The 22,176-nt window shown below is 39.3% G+C and overlaps 1 protein-coding gene across 1 annotated transcript in view; it reads right to left on the bottom strand.

Annotated features, from left to right (window-relative positions):
* minar1 (membrane integral NOTCH2 associated receptor 1) overlaps window positions 1-22,176 on the bottom strand; it is a 69,672-nt gene that overhangs the window by 25,376 nt on the left and 22,120 nt on the right. The window contains exon 4 of the mRNA XM_084722207.1: window positions 5,498-5,761. Within this exon, the coding sequence (XP_084578333.1) occupies window positions 5,498-5,761 (264 nt within the window). The remainder of the gene's footprint in view (window positions 1-5,497; window positions 5,762-22,176) is intronic.

Genomic DNA, 22,176 nt, shown 5'->3' with positions numbered 1-22,176 from the left:
CCCTAAAAAGTAGTTCCTTGAAAACTTTTTATGTTTACTTGGTCTACAAAATAAATAAATAAATAAATAAATAAAATAGAATACAATGTTTGGCATCATAATGTGTTTGTGGGCCAGAGGTGTAAAGTCTCTTACTGCCTCACAACTGGATTCTGATTCAGAGGGCTACGATTCATCTTGATGCAAATGTTTAAGTTTTTAAGTCTGGGGGTTCCAATCAAAACTCAAGAAAAAGACTTTAGAGGTACCCATGATGCACTTGTTACATTTAGGGATGGGAATCTTTTTGTCTGATCTGATTCAGAATCTATTCTTGACTGAATGAAAAGAAAAAGGAGACACAATCTGTCTCATCTTCCAGTTTCCCTGGAACACAATATGAACCCTAACTGGCAATAAAATGGTCCACATCTTTTTGATTTTAACAAGTGTATTAATTAATCTGAAAGCACCTTACAGTCTCCTGCCTGTATGAGAATAACAAACTGAGGTGGAGGTGGACAGTTGTGTCTCCAGCAGTGGAGAGCAGCCTCTCTGCTGCACACATTTTAAGTCTACAGCTACACTGTTAGCTCCAGGGAAACATATCACTGTCCAAGAAGCAGGGTGGACTCAGAGTTTCAGAGGAGAACAGGCTGAGCAGAGAGTGATTTTCTTCAGCACAGAGTTGGGATGAAGTTGTTTCATGCTGCAGTGCCGCTCTCGTTTGTCACAGCTGATTGCTGCTCCGCTACACTAACGTCTCTGGGTGATGACATAAAAGTATTCACAATCATGTTTGTCTTGTGAACACAATTATTTAGACACTAAATTAAAACGTGCTGGCAAACTGCAGCCTTTTGAGAAGCAGAGGTACTCTTCCGTGTTGACTGCTGATAACTCTAGCATGTCCGCCTTTTTCACTCCGACAACAGCATGTTAACTGACATTTAGAAAGATGATTTTTGACATTTATGAATTGATTCAAATTCTTCCATGTTGCCTCTGGCTCAGACCACACCCATCCTGAAACTCAGCCTTCATTTTTCTTTTCCTCTCAACTACACAGCTGTAAAGTTTGGTGACTGCGTCTTGCGCAGTGAGGGCACTGCATCAAAAATCTGTCTGCACACTGTAAGAAAAAAAAAAATATATATATATATATATATATATATATAGTTGTGACAGCTTAAAAATTCAAGGCAACATACTGCAATAGATTTTTGAGTTTTTAACCCCATGCAAACTCTTAAAGGGATAGTTCACCTAAAATTCATTCATTATCTACTCACCCTCAGGTTGGATTTATTATGTTAGTTTGCAAAACACTGATGGAGTTTCAAAGTTGCAGAATCTCCCGAACAATGGAAATGAATGGTGACCAGTTTTCAAATGGAAAAAACATCTGGGGAAAAAAACCAAAATGCCTCCATACTGCTTGGCTGGTATAATCCAAGTCTCCTAAAGCCCTGACATGGCGTTTGCACACCATCACACAACACACTCAGTTCAGACAGTGTGCACATGCACATGTATGTGACTCCAAGCTGATGATCTACAGTGAAGATTCAGGCTAAAAAAAATGTGTAAATAACTTTTTTTTAAGTCATCCTGGCATGTCGGGGCTTTAGAAGACTTGGATTACACCAGTCAAGCAGTATGGAGGCATTATGTTTGTTTTTTTGTTTTTGTTTTTTACAATTTTTTATTACTTTACCATTCACTTCCATTGTTTGTGAGATTGTTTTCCTATGAAACTCCAGCAGTGTTTTGTGGACTAAAGAAACGAAAGAAGAAACTTTCAGTCGGCATGAGGGTAAGTAGAAAATTACTGAATTTTCATTTCTGGGTGAACTCTCTCTCTCAGTTTTGAAACCAACTTTAAAAAGTTTTGCTGACCTACAATCTTTAGTCGAGATAATTAACTTTTCCTCTTTATATAAATAGGAATCTTTGAGTTTTAGGAACTAAAAAAAACTCATAAAAAATTGGTCGAAGTGAACTGTGAGTATAATTTATCTTTTTCTTAGTGCCTGAAATATTAAGGTTTTAACGGACTTTCACTTCAATGAATTTACTCAGTATTTTTAAATACAGTGTTTTGAGTTTCTAAAATTCAAAGCTTTAAGTTTATCTAAAGAAGAAAAGTAAATTATCTGAACAAAAGATCAGCAATTGTATTTTGAGCTGGGCTCAAAATTCCAAAATCTATTGCAGTCTGTTGCCTTGAAATTTTTTGTTTTCTCAACTTTTTCATGTTCAGACAGACATATAAACACTTGGCAAAGCTTCTGTGGAAACTCTCATGGCAGCAGGTGTCTCAAGGACCACATTTTACTATGATGACACACACACAGACTCACAAGGTGAAAACGATGCCAGCCACTTAATGTTGTGGCTGGTAAAAACCAGCACCAGCGCTGTTGTAAAAATGGCTGTTAAGGTTGATATTTCGATTTGATATCACAACGCCAGTGAAAACAGAAGCAGATAAAATAAAAGCCTTTTCTCACTTCGTCAGTGGATTCAGTGAGTGAAAGCTCTTTTGCAACCATTAAGGGAGCCTGTAAGGACATCTGAAGAAGCAGTCACAGGGGTTAGATGCATCTCAGCTCCAGCCAGAGGCCTGTCAGAGAGAGGAATTGATTTCCGGGCCTCTTGTGACTCTGAAGGCCATGCAGTGACCATCAATAACGCGTCTCAGTGCCTGAGTCAAAGATTAACAGGGTCCCTACAGTCACACAAGCCACATGTAAGAGGAGAAGTCTTGTATGTATGGATGGATCCCTGCAGGTCTCACATGACAGTCAATACTGGAGTGGGGTTAGTGTTGTGTGCGGGTCTTTGGAGAAGCAATACGGTGGTAAATAAAATATTGGGATGTCACGATCTCTGCTGGTGGAACCAAACAGCTACTATGAGCCCAGTTCTCCAGTCAGCCTCGACAAAACCTTTTTCAATCAAAGAGAAGTCACACCGCGTTCCCCTCGCCCCGATCCATCACACGGAGCCAGGAGCCTCAAACACACTCCACATTTTTACAAGCTGAACTGTGTAAGCCACTTTAGTCTTGAGAACGAAAATCAAAAAGTCTTGAAGCGTCTCTGATAAGTGATGAAACATTCTCCCAGCTGCCTCATTCAGCTGACTCATTGTATTCCACAGAGGGATGTGAGAAGGACTGTCAGACTGTGTTTCTGCTGTGAGGCCACATGAATTCTTGCTCTCAGTGACACCATTAATTCACCAGTTCTTTTCCTGGTTGGCAGATTTACGCAGCTGTGTAATTTTACTGGTCAGACCTGCAATTTGCTAATGAAGACTTGACATGGACTGGCCTCAACAGACATGACACGTCACCAGATGTGATTTGAAGCTACTATTGTGCCTCATATCTATGCACCAACCTCTTGATTACAACCTCTCATTTCAGTGGTGGTCTTGTCTTGGAGAACTGGGATGAATCATGTCCTACCGAGAAAGAACATTAATGTTGTTTTTTTGTTTTTTTTTTAATATCGACAGGCAAATTTTTTTGTGCAAAGATTTATTCTTTAAGGATTTGGTGCAGTGGTTAGCGCTGCCGCCTCACAGAAAGAAGGTCCTGAGTTTGAATCCCCCAGCTCGCTGGGGCAGGGCCTTTCTGTGCAGAGTTTGCATGTTCTCCCCATGCCTGCGTGGGTTCTCTCCAGGTTCTCCGGCTTCCTCCCACAGTCCAAAGACATGCATGCTAGGTTAATTGGTGACTCTAAATTGCCCGTAGGTGTGAATGTGAGTGTGAGTGGTTGTCTGTCTATGTGTCAGTCCTGTGATGAACTGGTGACTTGTCCAGGGTGAACCCCGCCTCTCACCCAGTGTCAGCTGGGATAGACTCCAGCAGCCCGCGACTCTTATGGAATAAGCGGTTACAGAAAATGGATGGATGGAGGATTTATATACATGAAATATATGCAAACTTGCTCTGTGCCAGAAAACACCTTTGACCCAGACAAGAGTCCACAACTTTAATTTAAAATGTGATAGAAGTCTTCAAAATGTAAAACTAACAATTCCTGCTGATAACACAGGTATAAAAATATAAATAAAAAGATTAAAATCATCTTAAAATTGTTTTTTTTTTTTTTTTAGAGAAATCTTGGCACTTTGAAGTTGTGTCCTAGATTTTCATCAATTCTGAGATTTATACAAAAGAAAAAAAGAAATTAATCAGGCATTAAACGGGTTAGCTATACTCTAAGGATCCCTGTCTTACTTCCTGGTTTTAAAAAAGGCAGGAATACTGTTCAAGCTCTGGCAAACTTTCTATTTTTTGATGAATTCATTAAAAAATATTACTATCAGATGTGTCTCAACCATAACATGTCAACTCTGTAGTCCTTCTAAATCAAAATGAAATAATAATGATGGTTTAAAAATGCATATTTTGATTAACATTAAGACAACTCTGACCATCAACTCTGTCAGATTTTCCATCTGATTTAATCACTAGGTTTACTAGCCACCCACTTGGCAATAAACCAGGTTCTGATGAACACTCTTTAACCATTTCTACCTCTTTTTCACACACCTGGTGATACACCTGGAATACATTATTGCACAAAATAAGGACTGCAGATTTTGTCCTACATCGCTAATGCTGAAAGCACATTAGGAAGAGATCTTTAAGTGGCCAGTTCCAGTGTTCATATGGGCAAGATCAAGCATGTCCTTTAAAGTCATGGTTCAGATTATTTGAAGTATGGTTTATGTGGTACTTATTGATAGTCAGTAGATGCCAGTTGACATGACCCAGTTTGGAGAAATGAAAAGGGACACTAGCACCAAAGTTAAGCAATGTATTCCTCATCATTATTATTTTAATTGGATGCTATATTTAGAACATTTTTTTTGCTTTACTTTGCCATCAGACAACTTTCTCTGATGGGAAACTGTTATGGAAGCCAAATGTCGCTCTTTCCAAATCAACCAAACTCCATACACAAAATAAGTAATTTCACCTCGCAAAACACACAGATTGCCAGACTGCCACTGCCTTGATGTGTCAGTTTGATTTTGTTATTGTGTGACTTCAGTGAATCTGACAGATCCTTCTGCAACACACAAATCACACAACATCACAAACAAACTAAAAGATTGAGGCAGTGGAAAACCAGCAACTCCCATCTCCTAGAAGGTATGGGGTTTGGTTGGTTGGTTGTTCCTCTCTGCCTCTCCAAACTGGCACACTGACTAAGGATAAGTACCTCATACAACCCCCGTTTTAATAATCCACACTATCCCTTTAAGTGGTCTGACTGCAGCCCTGCTCAGAGGATCATTATTCCTCCTCCTGAAGACTCAGATAACCCTCGTCTAATTGTCCCCATTAAGAGAGGAGAAGGCTCTGTGAATCCAATATAACAGTCACTGGTACAGAGAACGCTCTTTAAAATACCTGCAAAGTAACAGGGCAGCTCTGCTTCATTCTCTCCCCCACAGCCCTCCTGTGATTGTGCTGGGGGTTTGCAGAGTTCAGTACCTGCAGGTCCAGCGCTGTGAGCTGTTTCCCCTTCTCTCCTGAGTTGCGTTTGTACTCCTCGATGGTCCAGGACGGCTGGCCACGCTTCCCGTCCGACAGGCTGGTGAGTCTCAGGTCGGTATACAGGGGGCTGCCTTTCACGTGGGCCTTGACGGTCGGGGTGAAGGGGTGCGGCGAGAAAACCTGCTCGATCAGGTAGGACTCCTTCGGGGGCTTAGGGGGGCGGTGGGCCTGGGGAAGCTCGTACTGACGCTCTCGCTCTGCCTGGAGATGGAGACAGGATTAGAGAACAGCAAGGGCATCAGAGACATTTCTACTAGAGCACTTCATTCAACCCTGTGAGGCCCTGCTTCAGGAAAAATAATTCAGTTTGCTTTATTTCAGGACCTTTGCCTGAGACGTTTTGTACTTCACAACTCTCAGTATAAGAGGTAGTCTATGAGACAGGATGTATTACACAGCAGAGGGTTTATTTTTAAATTTTTAATATCACCAGACCGCTGATGTAAATGCCTGGGGAGAGACACTAAAATGCTACAGTGCAGATTTGTGAGGCAAAATGAGGCAGTCTGCTATCTCACACTGGCCTGCGCTTCAGTATTAAGCATGCACCGACATATACCATCATTTTAAAAGTCTTCCTTTTTGATGCCAGATAATAAACTTAAATGGCTTTTAAAGATTTAAAAGTAAAAGAGAAACATGAAATGGGGCCATCAGACACTATGGGTTAAAGTTTATTATAATATCTACGAGAAAGTTTTACAATAAGACTCTCTCCAGAGGTACTCGGCTTGTGGGGCTCAAAGCACCCAAAGTTATATGTAGGAACTATTTTATTTCAACCATCGACCAACTGTATCACTGCACAGAAGGAAGCGTGAATCTACTCAGTACAATACTGTAATACTACATGGTACAAGTCTTTGTCCAGGTGATTGTAAAGATTGTAGGCAAACATCAGGCAAAACACCACGGGTGGGTCACATGAGATTTTATTTGGGTCCTCAAATAAATAAAAGACTATGGAAGAAACTGAAGATTTATTTCTGTGGTACACCATTTATAAAGCATTTAAAATGTGTCTTCTGTTTTACTGATGAGAGGAAAAAACGAGAGCCTGTTAAATCCGTCTAAATGCTTTTTTTTTGTCTTGAAGCGGGCTAAAATATTCTACGTTATTTTCCTGATAAGTGGAAATAAAAACAGTGAGATGGTCCATTAACTCAAGGACTAAATGAATTTATTTCTCATTTCTAAAGTTTTATTGTTTTATGATTGTGTTTTCATTTAAACATCAAGATACTGTAAGGTGATGCAGAAATGGAAGTAAAAATGGTCAGAACCATTCATTTATGCACAAATTTATGGCAACAATGGTTTGTCATATTTAAAAAATGGGTCCCCAGGAAAAAAAGTTTGGGAAAATCTGATCTAGACGGATTAATAGTAATAGAGGAAACGTATTTGGGGTGAACTGTCCCTTTAAATGTTGAAAAATTCTATACATGTCTGCTGTATATAAGTTGTATTTGTGTTGTTTATGAATATAATAAAACTCTGTCAATTCAATTTGTTCTTGCGATAAAAAAAGTCAATACTTATTATTTCATTTATAGCATAAGAGAGAAAAGCCTTTTACAGTTCAGTATATCGGTCTAATATAAAGAACACTACTTATCCAGCACAGATTTAATTCAGGGAGCAGTTTTTCTCAATAGCACTTTCATTCTAATGAATTATCATTCCCTCATCTGAGCAAAGCCTGCAGCATTTCAATAATAATTGCACACTCAAAGTGCAATTTGAAACCCCCTCCCTGCACTGTGTTCAGGACACGGTGCAGGATGTCTCCACTTAGTATAATCAGGATCGCTCAAAGACATGAGCCGACATGTAACCGACCACGCCCACGTGCACCAATAAATATGAAACTCCAACTTCTTGTCCGAGAGGCTTTCGCCGCGAAAATTGAGTTGCGTGTCAACTTTTGACGCTGATGTTAATTATACCCCCGCCACCAGGCTGAGTGGGATCATATTTGCACGTCACTTCCAGTTATTGTAAATCCCAGTTTAATGTCTTTATCTCGTTCCACCTCACAGCAAATTGAGCGACGGCGGAGGGCAACAAATAATAATAACAAACCAGCACAAACTCAATAACTCCTCCAGGGTTTGAACCCTTATTAAGAATAAAACATTCCTGAAGATGGAGTATTGACTGCATTGATCCTACGGCTCTTTACAAGCAGCTGCCATTAACACAGTGAGAAACACCCGTCTCCGGGGTCAATGAAGGTAATATAAATGTGTGTGTGTGTGTTTGGCTTTATTGAGCAGGAAAGCTAAAGTGGCTCTCAGGTAGCAGCCTGTGTTAATTGGATCCCTGTGCAGTGGGGGTTTTTTGTGATACAGCGGTTTGACAAGCAGAACATTCATGACTCATGAAAAGTCATTATGCCAACATGAACACCATCCTCAGCTCCACACTGAGCCTGTTTACACCTGATATTAACATGGGTGGTTTCACAAAGACAGACTTTTACTATGGCTTAGATAGAACACATAGACATTGTCATGTTTGGGTTTTTCATAGTCACTTTCCGTCTTATTTTGTTGTGTCTTCCCTTCTTTAATCCTGTGTCTTTACCTACGTAGTGGCTAGTTCGTCCCAGAAATGGCACCAGGATTTCAATTTTGGGTGGGCCACGGTAACTTTGGGTGGGCCTTGTAATTACAAAAGTTAACGCTAATTCCAACTCATAGTCTCACTTAAACAAAAATGACTGATATCATGCTGTGGAGGGCGACTTGCACTTCCAGTTGATTATGACACTTTTAAAATCTTTTTAAAAAACAGTTTCACCCAGTGTTTCTTTGTTGCTTTGTCTATACCAGGTATATCCAAACTATTCCATGAACGGCCATGTGGCTGCTGGTTTTCATTCCTACCACCTAGCACTCGGCCCTTTGTGGAGGAGTTTGGACATGCCTGCCCTATATCCAAGTTTTCTTGTGGATTTTTTGCTTTGTTTTTTTTTCCCTGCGTGGTTTCTTTTCGATAATTACTTTTCCTGGACTTTGATTTTTGCATCTCTTCTGTTGGATTTTTTTTAGTTGCCCTTGTTTCCCCTTTGCCATCTCTGTTTTTTGTGTTTGATTTTCTTATTAAAGTTTTGAAGTCAACCACTCCTGCTGCAATCTGCATGGGTCCTTTCTCCTGTTCCTGGTTGACAGTCGTCCAAATTCATCCATTGCACAAAGCAGATTAGTTCTTGACTGTCTTAAGTAGGACTATGGCACAATTATTTCTGGGTAAATGAAGACCTTTTTTCAAATTTAAAAAATAGCAGACCAAGTGCTCACATCCAACCTCTCAGCTCAGTTTGCCCCAGCAGAAAATATTTGTCTTTTGGAGGAATTCAACAGTTACAAGGCCATTTTACCTGGAAAGTGGAACCTGGAAAAAAAATCTGATATGGAAAAAAAGTCAGTGACAGTGACAGTATCAAAATGCAAATTATGAACCATGTTTTCCTCTTTTTTGTTGTTGGGTGCTACTGGCACTGATTGTTACCATGGAAACAAGGGTCCTAAGCCTGAGTCAGCCTGGGGTACGGAGTCTAAGTTTTTGGGTTTACAGTCAGTTTTTACATTTGTGAAATGGTCTAACTTGCAGTAGACTAATCTATGAGCAAAATTAAGACTAGTCTAGAATATCTTTGTGAAACCAGCTCATGGTCTTGGGTGGTTCTTTCATCGCAAGCAGACAGATCTTAGGGTCTGCATAGCGGTTTTTATCTGTCAGAAAGGTGCTGGCAGGTCGCTGTAGAGCACTGGGATGAAGCGTCTGCGCCTGGGTTTTGTTTCTATGACAACAATATCTTGAAAGTTCCTGTGACCACCATTGTTGCACAGTCTAGCATCACTCTTTTGGGTTTTATCAACTATTATTTATTTCACCTGTTGTGCCTTGGTTTGTCTCAGGGGATCTGCATCTGTTCTACATGTTTCAAGGTGTGTCTTGATACTCATCTTGAGTAAAGAGGCTGTAAAATGCTGGTTAACCTATAAATCTTTCACAGTAAAATTTAACACGTCACAAAATTGTGTGATTTTTTTAAGGGAGTCTGGGGTCTTTCTCCAGTAGACTACATACATCTTCCTGCAAAAGCCCTGCTAAATTTGCACATGAAATTTGGCATTTTACTGAGTGTTGCGTGTTTTTATTGTCTTACTCTGTATATTATGTGTGCAGGAGACATTTCTGTTCATTTTCTGTCTGTACTTTGGTTGTTTGTACATTTGGTGTTTTTAATCCTGTACCCTGAATGCAAGTCAAGTTTCCCATGTGGGATAATTAAAAGTCTGAAGTAGGAAATCTTCTTTATACTTTTAGTGTAAATGATGAAACACTTAAAACAGTGTTTTCAAATTGCTGCTAAACATTGGCAGGTATGATGCACTTTAGATGCTGACTAGCCACACGGTGCAGCAATGACACAACAAAGTGACGATGTTTTTCACAGGGAAAGAAACAACTTAACATATTGCATGTAGTGCTGAATTTACAGGAAGACATTATTAAGAATTTGTCATAGCCGTTTCACAAGGTTTATTACATTTCTCCTCACTCATCAACTCTCAGAATTGTGTAATTTTTAAGGCAGTCTCTGGAGACTGCTGTCAGTCAAGTTCAATGGTGAAATCAGTTGAAACACACTGTGTTCACAAGCATCTGTTTCTTATTTTGGCAGGTAAAAGAGGCAGCATCATTCATGTGTACCTGCAGGATATCAGCTGAGTAGGTGGTCCTTCAGTGTGGTCCAGGGTGCAAGTGCGTACAAACCGCTAAAAGAAGATCTGCGGCCCAGACCAGAACGTGAATGTGGTCTAATCGATCGGGTCTTAATGAGTCTTTTCTGCATTCACACTGGTACTAAGAGCTGTCCACTTGTGATCAGATCACCCAGGGCACATGTTAATACCAGGTGTAAACGGAGGCATTGATCATTCTCGCACCAGTCAACCTTCCATCTGTGTTGTCTGCAACACTCTGGACAAAGTCACAACTATTTTTTCCATTAAAAAAAAGCAAACAGAAAATATTAGCAGGCATGCAGACTGAAACAACTAAACTTATCACAAGGCCATTTGTCGCCATATGAGGACAACATATATTATTAAAACTCACTGTTGTCCAGAATGTGCATTCTATTTCTAACTCATGGCTGTCACTTGTTTATCTTGTGTGTGTCTCTGCATTGCACAGATTTCTGCCAGTAATGTGTACTTGCTGTTTCCCAGTGACCTTGTGTTTTTTTTTTACTGGAGCTCTCTGCGTCATGACCCCCACTGTGCCAAAGCAGCAGCCTTTTTAAATTAATGATAACGTGGCCTTATTTAAGCTGCAACCTAGGACCAGTCTGGCTGTTTTTACACCTTGTTGTTTTGCATAGGTATTCTGACCTTGATCGGTTTATTCTGGTTGGTTTAGGCAAACAGCAACACTGGAATACAGTCACCAAAATGACTGCTGAAATCTCAGAAACATTACTAAAAATACAGTACAAGCAATAAGCACTATTAGACAGGTTGTAAGCAAACCAACACTTCACCTAGATTCTCTAAACCACTTCATTTTTGACACAAAATGGAGTACAGTGAATGCACAGACAGATGAATGATAGAAGACAATGTCAAACAAGGTTGCTGACCTGCTAATCATGCCATATAACCTCATCCAATTCCTGTCCCATCTTGTCTTTTGCATGCAAGAGCTAAAATGATTAATTGGTTAACTGATTATTTAAGAGATTATTACATTAATTGCCAACTCCTTTGATTTCACCTTCTCAAATGGAATATTTCCTGGTTTCTTTATCCCTCTGTGATGGTAAATTGAATATTTTTGAATTGTGGACAAAACAAGACATTTGAGGATGACACCTTGGGCTTACCTTGGAAAACACTGATCAGTGTTTTTCACCATTTTCTGGTGACTACTATTCACAACTATTAATGGAGAAAATAACTGACCATAAAAATTGTTACTTACAGCCCTACTCTGCTCAGAATCGAGCAGGAAAGATGGCACATGTTATCTTGAGGTGAGTGTCAGATTTACATATTTTGCATCTTGACTGAGTTCTTCCCTGTACTTTCAGCTGCTTAAATGCCCTACAAGGAGTTTTATACTGTTTATAAAACAGTCTTAATTTATAATGACGCCTCTATATCAGTGATTTTTCAAACAATTTAGGCCCAAAGCACACCAAGAGTAAGATAAAATCTCAAGGTAACCTGCATTTATATCCATGCAAAGTGGAGGCAACCTACTAGCCAATCTGAGTGCTGGTGGGGTTAAAAAAAATTAGGTGTCAATCAATCAGGGCCTTTGATGTGTCACACTACTCATCATTCCCACCATCCAGCAGCTGTCTGAACTGGAGTTTGCTTTGATGGAAGGTTTTCAAAGTATTTTTTTTTTTTTTTTTGGTATAGACTTTGCCCATCTATTTGGAAATGAGTAAAAAGTACTCGTATAGAAAATAAAAAATGAATTCATAATGTTTTGTATGTTTTTATAATGCAATAATAATGTATTGTTGTCACAAAATCCAGTGCACACCTGGACTTGCCTCACGGCACACCAGTGTGGCTCAGCACACCGTTTGGGAGGCGCTGCTCCATATGACCTACATAAGCAGACAAGAGCATCAATGAGAGTATTTACTTAGAGTTATTCTCACTGCTCGCCTCCAAGTCCGTTTGGCTTGGATTCCCTGCGGAATCAGACAAAACTCTTTAAAGCATGGAGCTCAGAAGAGTTTTGCGGTGAGAAGTAAGTTAGCCAGTTAAAATGGAGCAGGAGGAGAATCTTCCTTAGAGAATTTTTCTTTTTTTTGATGTTATACTTTGCTGTTCAGGCTGATACTGGGGCAGGACTGACCGAATAATTAATAAAAGTTAAAAGGGACCGATAAAGCACAGGCCAAAACACGAGCCAACCTTGATCAGTCATTCCACACATGAACTGTCGGATTTGAAAGAAATCAAAACTGATCCTGAACTGGGCCCCTTCCTCCTAGGCAGCTATGATATATGATGAATGCTGATAACTTTAGCTTTCCCAACAAAATTACTGTTACCTAGCAACCACTGTTAGTTGTAGGCTTGCATGTAATCTAGGTGTATGGAAAGTATTAAAACATGGTTTACTTTGTTCATCCAAGAACACAACATCTAATTTAAAGAGGTAAGACCAGCCGCTAACATTAGCTACACAGAAATACACTTAGCTGGCTAACCTCTCAACTACTACTGCTACTGAAAAATATTTTGTGACTGCAGGCGGTGATGCTGGTGACCAGGATGGAGTGTGGATAAAAACAAAATTCCCAGAATAGGTTTATTTATCTAAACTTGACTTTGTGCACTGCAAAGTCAGGAATAGCTGGACAAACAAGTAATAAATCTAACAATGAATATAAAACATTATATTAGTTCAAACAATTTAATCATATCAGGTAATACAAAAGTAACACAAAGTAATAAAGTTACATTACTTTAATATTGTGATACTTGGATTACATGACTGCATTTTTAAAAGAAAATTAGTAAGTTTATCAGAATGCATTTTTAAAGTTACCCTCCCAACCCTTCAACTAGATGCATAATAGGGCTGCACAATTAATCAAAATTTTTATCAAAATCACAATATGGCTTTCTGCAATTTTCAAATTGCAAGAGGTACGATATTTCTTAAAGGTAAAATGTATGTCAAAAAAATAGCTTCATTTGGTACAGATTCCTGAAAAAAAAAAAAATCACTCCCTCGTCATTTTAACATGTTTTTCAATCAAAATGGGAATAATAATGTAAAAATTATCATTACCTTTAATACTGCTTCAAGCGGCATTGCAACGTCTGCTATCTAGGTTTTCAATGTCCCCAAGAAACAAGAACAATCTCCTAGTTTCAACTTACAGGCTGAAAATGGCAAATTAGTGCCTGGGACACAAATGGTAGGAACATTACCAAGCTAACAGCTGTTACGTTTTCTTTCGCAGTGATTTTGTCATTTTAATACCTGAGCTCGCCTTCTGGTGTGCAAATGGTCCACAAATTTTCCCTCAAACTTATTTTTCAGCAGCACTGTCAGCGGCCTGACCCGACGGATTTGGGTCGGGTCGGGCTTTATTTCTCACTAACTTCGGATTTGGGCTGTTTGGGAAATTTTGTTGTTTCCAGTTCAAATCCCCCTCCCACATATTGTCCCTCTCACTGCCAACTCCTACTGCTTGGTACGTAGAGGGAAGCTTGTTCAGAAAAATGCCAGATGTACCCGGTGTAATTGGGTTTGGGCTGAAATATGCTAATGAGAGACAGGTTCAGGTCGGTTTCTGACAGATTTTTTTTCGGGATTGGGCCTTGTCAGGCTCAACTTTTCAGGCTCGATTAAAGTTCTGCTTAAATGTAAGATGCTGACTACTGATTAGGATTTTAGGATTCAAGTTCCAAAATAGCTGTAACAGAGTGAAATAATCCATCACAGCAAACACAGAGGGTTTTTGTTTTTTGATCGATATCCAAAATTAGTTTGCTTTTTTTTTTTTTAAACCAATCTACAGTGTAAATGCAGGGAAATGGATGGAAAGGAGTGAATCCTCGGATTCAGAACAAAGGGAACATGCCAGACTGTGGTTTTGCGAAGTGCCCTAAATAGCAGGCTCATCTTGGAGTTACAGCTGGTGGGCTTGTTGATGCTACAGTCCATTGGCAGAAGAGCTGACTGTGGCAGCTGAGTCCCAACCATTGTTATCTAAGCCTTTTCCTTCTTCTGCTCTGACAGAGCCTGAGAGAGCAGACTGAACATTAAAGTTATGAGCCACTGAGATGAGATAACACCCCTATGGTATCACAGGATAAACTATATGGCCAGTCCACAAAGCAGTACTTCCTGTCACGTCATGTCTTTATAAAGGAAACTTTAACACAACAGATATTTTCATGGCTTTTGTACTGATTGTATAGTGTGCACTTAAACATTATTGGGTGCGACTTCATTTTGATCTATGAAAAGATCATATCATCCTGACTATGAAAAACCTTTGTAATCAACTCCAGTCTCTTCTCTCAGGTGTTCTGACTTGTCTCAGCTTTGACCACCTCTATTTGGTGTTGAGTTTAAATGTAGGGAGTTTTTTTCTCTTTTTTTCTGACTTTTTTTCTCTTTTTTCTTTTTGGCCTTTTTTGCTGTCTTATTTCTTCTCAGACTGAAGAAGCTGCTCAGTCCTGCTCCGCATCTCGGAGAGAAAATTCTTTAATATCACACCGTGTCATTTAAGAGTGCAGGTGGGAGGATCTAATTAAAAATAATGAGCTGTGTGGGCTGTTCCTTCAGCAGCTACTAATGTTAGGCTTTGCCGGTAACAAGGTATTACAGTATACCAGGATATTTAGAGATCCTGAATCACTTTCAGTAACATCAAAAATACAGATGCTCCTCTTTCTATTGAATTGAAAAGGAGATTGTGTGTTCAGGTTATGTACTGTAGAGTACCGCCTTAGCATAGGTGGGCAATGCCACATGAAACTACCAGTGTGTCTTTATCCACCATGGCAAAGTGTCATCAGGTCCTCCAGTAAGAATCTATTCCTATCTATTCTTTATTTTATAGGCCAGAAGTACTTAAACCCATCAAACTTGTCAAGTAGTAAGGATGTGCATGATCAGTTGACAACACCACCCTCGCTAGCTGGCAACAGAAATACTAGTCGGTTGAACGAACCATTTATCAATGTTTTATTCATACACAATGCCAGATGACTGTTGCCTCTAAGGTGTTATGGAGCCACCTGCCACTAGTCAGGGCTACAACCTCATCAGACGGCAGCCCCTTTTGTAAAGCGTGTATGCCCCAGTGGCCCACCCAACCACGGATGTTGTTATCAGCAAAGCCAGACAGATGACGGCTCATAAAACCAGCGTGGTCTGTTAGTGTTTCGATATAGAAAATGAAAATGGTTGAATGTTGGCTGTACCAGAGCAAACTGATAACCATTCAACTGAAGCAACGTGTGAGCACATTCAGCACTGATGCAGACGTTAACCTGCAAGCAGAGCACTGCTAACATTAGCCACACTGCAGCTAACATCAGCTCCAGGTAAACTACGTCATTTACCCACAGATCTTTGATCCTTTCCGGTCTGAAAAGGCGAAGCATTTAATAAGTTATTGTAATGTTATGTAGATTAATGTGCAATGTTCGTATTGCATGGTGCAGCACATTTCACCAGCATTTAAGACACAATTTGGTGAATGTAGGCAGTGATTCTCTCTTCAAATGAGTATTTTTTCAGACAGTGTCTCATATAATCAGTTAATAAATTGTGCTCAATTTTAACTGCTTCTAAGTATTTTCTCACTGTTAGATAAATTGACTAGTCTAAATTAAAATTTGCATTTAATCAACAGGGAAATTACTCAGGAACATCTCGACTAAGTAGCGTAACTGCATATTAGACCCTCTGCATTGCAGGCTAGAAAATGTCAAACATGTCACAGTAACTTCTGTTACCAGCAGCTCAGCTGGTATGAGGGTATGAAAAACAGATACCACCATAGCCTAACTGATATCAAGGACATCATCACAGTGTGACTTAACTTTAATGTGTGAAAATTCAACTCTTTTCTCCACATAGATCCATCCAAACTAGCACAAACTAATATTTACCTGCAGCTGCTGACACAAATCTGAGGACAAACACTCAGCTGAGAATAAGGAAATGTGTCCACTGCACCATCTGTGTGTCTCATTTCATTATGTGCGCATAAAAATAACAAGCCTTAATGTGAATGTGATTTAACAAGGCAGCAGGAGACATGTGCTTATTCAGTATTTATTTAGCAGGACTGTGTGGAACATTAAAGGATTATGGCAGTATTTCTGGTCTTTTTTAAAGATCCCCAAAATACCCCAACAGTCTATTGACTTAAATAACATATCTGGCATGTTTAGTGATTTTACACACTTACACACAACACTTTTTACATGCAACTATATAATTGCTAACATCAACAATAATAAAAAAAAAAAACCTTAAATGTACAATATGCAAGTTCTCTCAAGGTAAGGTGTTAAGTTTTGTTAAAAGTTATGTTTAGTCATGTTTACTGACTTTTGTCCTTACATATCTCACAGATCCCATATTTCCCACAAAGTTCTAGCAACTAGAGACTAGTAGGAAGTACACCGTTACCCTGAATAAACTACAGATTTCTGTGGGTTTGAACATTGTTGGAAACAAAACATATAATGTATGTCTAGCATTTTTGGAAACTGTAATGCAGAAATGTCACATATTATAGCTTTAATTAAAGTATGACATAGCAATGCAAATAGGAGATTTGAGATTACCAGAATTACCAGCTGTTGACGGCAGCTTTACAACCAATAAACAAAAGACCTTTGTCTTAGCCCTGTAATGTCCAAGCATCCTCATTTCAGACATATAGTTTTATACTTGTAACACTATAAAAGAAATTTTGATTCTAAAACAGTAAATTACTCACTCATTGGAATAGAGAACCAGGCCTTTATTTGAAACAGGCTTATATTAGAGACAGGCCTTTATTTCTATTTTCTTCTTATTTTTCCTATTATGCAAACTGAAAGTCGACTCCATGTTTTCCTCTTTGATAAATTCAGTATAATGTTCAAGGTGCTAACATGAATGAAACTAATTTCCTTCAGAATATTCATATTTAAAGCCTTGTAGCCATTTTGTCTCAGAGCTGTAATCATTATTTTAGCAAATTATGCATCATTAGGCAGCAAGAGTAAGACAACAGAATGAAGACCATTGAATGGGCACTGTTTTGTGTCTTTAGTCTTGGGCTTAACTTGGACTTGAGCTCATTTTTCTGAGGTGTTCATATATGCATCAGGATGTCAACTACATTCTGGGTTGGTAAAACGTTCTGAACAAAGTGAAACAACAAGAAAAAATAAGAAAGTACGGGCAGAGGGCAGGGTCTCTGCAGATATACCCACCACCACACACTTGTCATAAGTGATAATTGACAGGAATTATGTAATATACACGTCATTGTCTGTGCATTGTTTTTTCAGGGAAAATATTGCAGATTATACCTTTAAGTGTTTTAATCACATATGTATTGCAGTATATGTCTCTTGATGACAAAAAATCGACAAACTAAATGACAGAAAAGTAATTTTGTAGATATTATTTGTTTTTGAAAAAAGGTATTTCAGAGTTGTTGACAGAGTAGGGCTATACAGCAGCACAGCGTTGTGAATCCAAAAGTTAAAAGAGAAAGCACCGAAAACAAGGATGAAAGGAATACGGAGAGTTGCTGCTGTTTTCTCAGGTCACCTACACACAACTGAATTCAGCTGCGGGTGCCAGGCTTTTATTAAACACGCCCACAACAGATATCACACACGGCTGACAGCAATCAATCATTCCGCAATCAATCAATAAACATAACATAACATTAAGTTTGCTCATCATAAACACAAAATAATAAGTGAACATTTAACAATTGGGAGCACCAACTCAACAAGAGTAATGCCTCATACTGCACTCGGGGGTGTTACTAAATTTACGTCCAATGAAACCCTGTCTTGCTTTTGACACAGCGGAGCATGGAAGGAGAATACATCCATTTACTGGTATGCATCGGAGTGTTTCTGGGGGCCTCACTGTACAAAAACACAACTTCATAACTTTAATCATATTTTATGAGTAAAATATTTTCTGGGTTCTCCTCTGTTGTCCTCTGGCTGCTCAGCTTCAACTCTCAGCAATTCAATTACAGAGCTTTCCTGAAGGACATTCATCCATCCATTTTCTGTAACCGCTTATTCCGTAAGGGTCGCGGGCTGCTGGAGCCTATCCCAGCTGACATTGGGCGAGAGGCGGGGTTCACCCTGGACAAGTCACCAGTTCATCGCAGGGCTGACACAGACAGACAACCACTCACACTCACATTCACACCTACAGGCAATTTAGAGTCACCAATTAACCTAACATGCATGTCTTTGGACTGTGGGAGGAGGCTGGAGAACCCGGAGAGAACCCACGCAGACACAGGGAGAACATACAAACTCGGCACAGAAAGGCCCTGCCCCAGCCGGGGAGCTGGGGGATCAAACTCAGGACCTTCTTGCTGTGAGGCGGCAGTGCTAACCATTGCACCACCGTGCCGCCCTCCTGAAAGACAAGTTTAGCTTATTTGTTGCTAAAGTAGCTAACAGTAACAGTAAGTTGTTGATAGCGGGCAACAGAACTGAGCTCAGGCGATCACAGCCTTGGAGTTTTCTGATGAAAAGGTAGCTTTGCTCATCGCTAAAGTAAGTTAGCTAACCACTGACTGCTGTTAGCTTGGTTGGCCATGACTCCCTGAGGTGCTGGGAGCCAAAACAACCAAGAAATCCTGTTACTGTTAGTCTCTAAGGCTACTTTGGTCCCAGTCAAGCCATGTTCACTGGGAGCTCTCAGAGTCAGCTAATAGAGCTACATCAATGGACCACCATTGCTGCATGGCAGGGGGTGCAAAGCACAGCATTTTTGGCTACTGTAAATGGCAATCGATGTCTGCGACACGTCCCTCCCTGCCCATCTGCTTGTTTTACAGGAAACATGTAACTACTAAGCAGTCCACTAGCCACTTCATGGGAACTTTAATACTATAATATTGGAGAGTAGCATCACAGATACCTGCAGTATAGAAGATTATCCTGAACAATCAGGACATCATAAGGAATAACTTGCCCCTACATCTGTAAGCAGTGACGCATGCAGACTGAGGCCTGCCTGAGCTTCAAAGACTCCTCATCTACAAAGCTGACCTTTACCAGCTCTGTGTTATATCATTAAACTGAACCACAGACATTTTGATGATGAGTACATATTGATCTGATGCCCTGAGATGTTGAGGATGGGAATAAATAACAAAACTCCTCCACCACGAGTAGTTTCTGATAGCTGCCAGCTCCATCACTTTGCGACCTTAACTGAACATGTCTCTGCCATCACTTCATATACCATCACACTGTGTGAGTATTGTGCTCATGTGGGTTGATGTTGAACTGAAATGCCTCCGTTACATCACAGTCTGTCTTACACTTAATTGGGAGTCTATACACATCAGCAGCATACAGACGCAGGGATGTTGTGTGTTTCATAGCAGATCTCGGAGACTATTTGAAAAAGCATATCCGTGTTTGTTTTATCTAAGGGTATCTTGTTATACATAACCTTTAAAGGTTTGTTTCACAGGCTGTGTTTGATGTAGGAAATATTAAGGTTGCACCAGGAGGTTCAAATTGAAGATATGTCAGATATTGTACAGTTTGGGTATTCAAGCACAATTACATTATGCCCAGACAGAAAATATTATTTTGTCAAAGCTACAAGAGAAAACTAATGTTTTATTACAAAAATCTGTGATCTTTCGCAACTGTGTTTTTGTGTATTTGCTTATTTGCTTAGCTGTTTAGAATGGTATATAAGGGATAATGTACAGTCAGCCAGTGGAAGCCTGGAAGGTGTGCGTTAAAACCATTTAATGCATATAGTTCAACTCAAGTTTGATCGCCATCCAAAATGTATTTGCTACCCAACTTGTAACCATAGCAACATTAACAAGCACAGCTGTCAAAGTTTAAAGGCTTATTTTACTGATTATCAACTGTGGCGAGTCAACTGAGTCAGAAATATTACCAACAACTGGGAAGGAAAACACACCAGTGGCTGATTTTAACGTTTCTTTCAATCTATTTAGAAAACACAACAATTTCAAAGAATGGGATGCAGCAGAGGAGAGAGAAATGTCGAAGAAAAGAAAAAAAAGAATCAACTGAAAGACGGCACAAGGAACTGACACCCGAAGAGCTTAATATGACAGAGGAAGAGAGGGATGAAATTAATATGATTAAAGGCAACAAAATGGGCAGTTCATATACTGAAAGGCTTTTTAAACCAAAAACAAAATAACATGGACTCGGATACTCTGTGGTCATGCTTAACGATACCTTATGTGAATTTTATGCCTCGGTTCAGTCCTCTAAAGCTGGCAGCGAGTGCAGCGTGGCAAGTTTAATGAGCATTAGAGCTGGTATCAACAGCCATGCATCACATTTCAGTATAATAAGTGATACAGAGTTCAAGTGAAGCAGTGCTGACTTTGAAGCCAAGTTGAAATGCTACAGGAAAAGTGGGTGTCACTTCCTTGTGCTGTTTTTCAGTTGTTCTTTTTTCTTTTCTTCTTCATGTCTCTCTCCTCTGCTGCGTTCTTTTCTTAAAAAACACTGTATCCTCCGAATAGATTGAAAGAAATATTAAAATCAGCCCTCATGATGTTGTAATTTATACTGTGACTCACCACTTGGTTGATAAAGGGACTAGAATTATCCTTTGTCATGACAGCAGTAAGCTCTTGCTTCATAACTTTCAATTTTGAGCACAAAGGTTTCACTGAAAAATATTGTCGGCAAATGACCATAGCATAAGTTGGATAATCAACTTTTAGATGTGCATTAAACAGTTTGTAGTCACTCTGCTTTGTGTGAGATGGTTCTTTGCCTCCATGTCGTGTCTTCAAACTGTTTAATGTGCACCTACTCGTTGATTATCCCTTACATTACTTGACACAAAGAGGGGAGGTCTTGAACCATTAACAAGAAAAAATGTGTATTCACTTATTTTACTTATTTTCACTCTTGGCTGTTTCTATGGATATCAACATGGATGATGGAGGAACCTGGCATGAGTATATAATTCCTCTGTATCTTAATGCTGCTACTTTATGTGTATAACGGTCATGGGATTCATGGGTAACAGAAGCATGAGGTTGAATGGGGATAAAGGAATAGGTTGTATTTGTAGCTCAGTTCTGTCTTTTTTGGGGCTTTTGTGTTTTGTCTTGCAGGCCTGAAACAAATAATCACTGATTGATCTGCTGATTTTTTTTCATGATGCTCGATCAACCATATAGTCTAAAAATTTGTTTAGAATTGTATTTATCGCAATTTCTCAGAACCCAAAATGTCTTTGGATTGTTTCTTTAGTCCAGACAGGAGTCTGAAGCTCAAAGACTCTTCATTTATTGTCAGCAGATGCTTGACATCTTTGCTTGAAAAATGTCTTAACTGATGGATCAATTGCCATCTTCTCCTGATCAACTGGTCAACTGATCAACTTAAAAAAATTAAATGAAAAAAATAAAAATAAATTGAAGACATGAAGAAGCAAAATCTCAGTAGCTGGTAAAACAAGAGCTTGTTTTCATCGCAGCACTGCCCATCATCAGCAGTTACACAAGAAGCAGCGACACAAATATGTGACATCTATACATTATAAATAACTGAAGTAGGAGGCATTAATAAAATACTGTCAGTCACTCATCTCCAAAACATCTTTTTAAAGGATAACTCTGCAGTTTATTATAGTTATCAAATCCTGTGCAGGGACAAACCATTATTGTCTGTGTCTCCAAAGCCTCATATATTTTTCCCTCTGTGCCATTGTTGTCTCAAAAGTATTAAAAACATATCAGTGATCCACACTGTTGCATGAAATATATCCTTCCGTGGAGCCAGAGGCATAATATTTATTATACTGAATTCATCAAGACAACAGGTTAA

Source organism: Lutjanus erythropterus, chromosome 1 (assembly GCF_056507025.1).
Source record: "Lutjanus erythropterus isolate fLutEry1 chromosome 1, fLutEry1.hap2, whole genome shotgun sequence".
In the NCBI taxonomy this organism is placed as follows: domain Eukaryota; kingdom Metazoa; phylum Chordata; class Actinopteri; order Lutjaniformes; family Lutjanidae; genus Lutjanus; species Lutjanus erythropterus.
This window is presented reverse-complemented; position numbering and strand designations above follow the sequence as displayed.